Source organism: Silene latifolia, chromosome 3 (assembly GCF_048544455.1).
Source record: "Silene latifolia isolate original U9 population chromosome 3, ASM4854445v1, whole genome shotgun sequence".
Lineage (NCBI taxonomy): Eukaryota > Viridiplantae > Streptophyta > Magnoliopsida > Caryophyllales > Caryophyllaceae > Silene > Silene latifolia.
In genome coordinates, this window is record NC_133528.1 from 152782205 (window position 1) to 152786086 (window position 3882).

Genomic DNA, 3882 nt, shown 5'->3' on the forward strand with positions numbered 1-3882 from the left:
TAGCTAAGTCCATAAGAGCAGTGGTAGAACCTTTGCTTGAAACTACATTTACCCATGCAGTCATTGATGATTTGTTTCTATTGTTCGAAATACGTGTTAAGGAACGAATTGCTCGAAAAAGAGGTGAAAACCTTAATATTGTGCTATCAATGATGAAGAAAGAGTAAAACTTTTTTCTTTAAGAAGTCAATCTCAAGGCAAAACCATAATCCTATATAGAAATCGATAGATCATAATGTAACGGAATTTTTAATGATAATCTATTTCGAAACAAATGTGATTAACACGCTTTGTTTTCAATTCGTTCATAAATAAGAACTCCTCTACAAACGACCATTGTTAATGCTCTAATTAGACCTGTCAAACGGGTCGGGTCCCGGGTCGGGTCAGAATACAGGTCGGGTTGAATACAGGTCAGGTCAGATACGAGTCGGGTTATATGGGTCACGGGTCGGGTTAGGGTCAGAATACGGGTCAAGAAATAATTTCTAACGTCTTTTTTAAACGATTTTTTAATTAAAAAAGGGTTATTTAATGAGAATACTCCAAACTATTGTGATGCTTCTCAAAATACTACAAACTGTAATTTAACTACCAATATATCCAACTATTTAAAATTAATATTTTAATCATATTCAACGTTTACATTAATTATATTGACATAATTATTAAAATAAAGTTTTTTTAATAATTATTTTATTATTAAATATTATAAAAGTTATATAAAATTAACTTTTTAGTTGTTTTGTAATTTTAAGTAATAAAAAAAATATTTTTTTAACTATTTTTTCAAATATAATATAGAAATATTAATATTTTAATAAAATTCTTGATTTACCTTTGACCCAACGAGTCGACCCGTTCGGGTCGGGTCTCGACCCTAAAATAACGGGTCATTTTTGGTTCGGGTCAAACGGGTCGCATGGTCGAAAAAACCGGGTCCAGTAACCCTAAAAACGGTCGGGCGGGTCGGGTCGGGTTTTGACAAGTCTAGCTCTAATGGATACAGATATGGGACTACAAATTTTGGACCCTTCAAAGCCGGATTTGACATGTATATAGGTTGAACCTCATAGATTTGGATCTTTATTCAACATGATCCCGGACTTATCGAATTTTACATTCTCTTATATATGCTCTTTTTACATGCTTTACGGATGAAGATATTTGCAAACTTATAATGAAGTTTCAAAGTGAATATTTTTTTTTGGCACGTAAGAGGGGAAAAGGCTCGAAAAATGCAAATAGACTAAAGTAGGACTAAACGAGGGAAAGCAGCTCCTAGTAAATCTTCACGAAGAATCGAACGAAGACCGTTATGAGACGAATCGAGTATTGTAGTAGTAGTAGTAGTAGTAACAAATCAGGTATGAATAATTATTTTTTATACATAATATGATCTTTATTCAACAATACAACAGCATTACATATTGTATCTCGCAATAAATAGTACATATATTATCAATGAAAAATCTATTTTACAGATAACCATAGAAATTTTATTACACACTCTGTAATTTTTAAAGTAAAGGCGGCCGGAACGAAGTTTCAGTCTTTCTTGGTCACCGATAGCACAATGTTAAAGAATTCACCGGTTTTTTTAGCAATTCGTTCCTTAACACGTGTTTCGGACATTAGAAACAAATCGTCCATAACAGCATGACCAAATGCGATTTGTAATTAAAGGTTCTACCACTTTGCTCTTATGGTCTTGGCTACAAACTTAGCTTGAGTTTCGAGGGTTTGAGAGGTATCTACGCTCCGGTCGGTTGTAAACGTTTCAAGTTTGTTAAGAGCAAACGATTCTTGACCTCGACTAATTTTCTTACCTCCTCAAATGTTGGAGTATAGAGCGGCATGTTGAACTCGTCCACTTTTTCCTGCTCAATCACACCCTGTTGATAACTCGAAGGGTTAAATTTCTTTTCTAACTCGTCTTTCATATTATATCAAATATTCGTCTACAACTCTACAACAATAGATCAATGCCAAGTTAATTAATCACCTTTAAAACCATATCTTGGAGGATAGGGCCAACCAACTCCAGCATCGAGTCAGGGTCATCACTATTGATGCTACCAGTGAGAACCACGACCATACCACCACCAGAGACCATTTCCCTTGAACGTGACCTTAAAAACAACGTGAAATCACTTTCAAATTGTGCATAATATGCCTTGTGTATCTACGGAGGACTTGATTTTGCTAAGACTATGTTCCCCTTGTTCAATGCTTCGCCATTTTCGCTCACCAATCCTTTTGGTACCTGTCATCTCAATTAACATTACTTCACCGAACAAATCTTGGCATAATAATTAAGACGTGCCCGTTTATTTTGTACACTAAGACCGAGGTTCTAGTTCCACTACCCCTATTATGTACCTTTTTGCTCATTTAATTTGACACAAAAAATAAAACAACTTTCGATTTTAATATATGCATCTTTTAAGAATGGAAAGTTGTTCATGGATCGTCCGGTCCATTAACCACCCATCTAACCCACAAAATAAGCAGGTACGGACAAAACATTTTATGAAAATTACAAAGGCCCAATCCACTAATCCATCCCAAACTTGCTAACCCGCTTTTACTTTGGTTGAAAATTTAACGCTAGCCTGATGACCCAATCCCGCATTTGTTTACCTGAGAAAGCCAGTGAAGACTGTTTGATGAGTGAACAAAATGAAGAAATTTGTCAGGGAAAACTCGTCCATAAAACGACTTGGGTATTCCCGACACAAAACAAGGTCTGAAACCGCTTCCTTTAGCTTCTTGCAAGCCCTGGTTGAAATTCGGAAGCAAGTTAAACAAGGTATTGAAATCATTCCCGGGTAGATCGTTTAAGAACACTCCGAATTGAGGACATTGACAGTTTATACTCCGGCTAGCCTCGTCAATTACGTCAATGATTTTCGAGACTAGTAGCAAAGAATTTGGTCCTGAAGAACAACCCATTTCGGCCATCATAAGGCACTCTGGCCTTAAGGTGTCATAGACTTTCCTTGCGCTTTCTACAATTATCGGTCCATTTTGTGATGATATTGTTCTCTGTTACAAAGCATGCAAAAGTTTAAGATTTCAGGGTGCAATGTAAAATAATCGAAGAAATACAGTAAGATGACGAAGGACGGAATAGTAGACCTGCAATAGAGAGTTCCTTGCATAGCTAGTGTGGTCGACACCTTTCTTCATATGAAAAACCTTTTCGACTTCCATTTCTTGTGTATTTTTCCTTTCTCCTACGCTTGCATCGCCTTGCATGTTGTATATTACTATTTTGTTTGGTGCCAATTGAAAAGAAAGGACTCCATTATATAGGAGCAATATTTACTATTACTCAGTGGCGAATCCACGTTGTGGATTGGGGTGTCATAAGACACCGGAAACTTTGAAAAAAAATTGTCTTTTGCATTCATAGGTTTTGATGAAGGGGCGCCGTAAAAAAGGTTGTGGGACACCATAAAACTTGGCACTTGTCCTTCACTCCCTAAGATTTATCGAAATAAAATATTGAATTGTATTCCCTTGTGAGTACACAAACTCGCATGTACTACTTTTTGTCTTGTCATTAGTTTATAAAGTCTACTAGTATTGGTGTAAAACCTTGCCACTACCTCTACTTACCATTAATTTTTGTTTTCATTAAATAAAAAAAAACTTAAAGTTGCATAACCTATACATTTATCATTAATATATTTTTTTATAACATATCCTAAAATTATAATGAAATAAATTTTGAGACAAATTCACTACTCCCGCTATTAATATTTTACTTTTATTAATGAAACAACAGTAATAACATTTCACTACTTACCCGTAATCATTGTTACTTTCACTACTATCGCCGTAATTATTGTTACTGTCACTACTGCCGCATTAATA

General features: G+C 35.3%; 1 protein-coding gene across 1 annotated transcript; it reads right to left on the reverse strand.

Annotated features, from left to right (window-relative positions):
• Positions 1-1814: 1814 nt before the first annotated feature.
• On the reverse strand, positions 1815-3294 carry LOC141646486 (putative methyltransferase TCM_000336). Its single transcript, XM_074454361.1, has 4 exons — positions 3142-3294; positions 2644-3048; positions 2006-2266; positions 1815-1895 (listed from the first exon to the last, which is right to left on the reverse strand). The coding sequence occupies exons 1-3, from the start codon at positions 3259-3261 to the stop codon at positions 2186-2188; spliced, it is 606 nt and encodes a 201-aa protein (XP_074310462.1). The 5' UTR covers positions 3262-3294; the 3' UTR covers positions 1815-1895; positions 2006-2185.
• Between the last annotated feature and the right edge of the window lie 588 nt (positions 3295-3882).

Bases quoted from the DNA above. Each gene is read 5' to 3' on its own strand.
- LOC141646486 (XM_074454361.1), bottom strand. From the start codon at position 3,261: ATGCAAGGCGATGCAAGCGTAGGAGAAAGGAAAAATACACAAGAAATG. The intron at 3,049-3,141 runs GTCTACTATTCC...GCTTTGTAACAG, and splicing joins CAAGGAACTCTCTATTGCAG to AGAACAATATCATCACAAAA. The intron at 2,267-2,643 runs GTAAACAAATGC...TTGAGATGACAG, and splicing joins GTCTTCACTGGCTTTCTCAG to GTACCAAAAGGATTGGTGAG.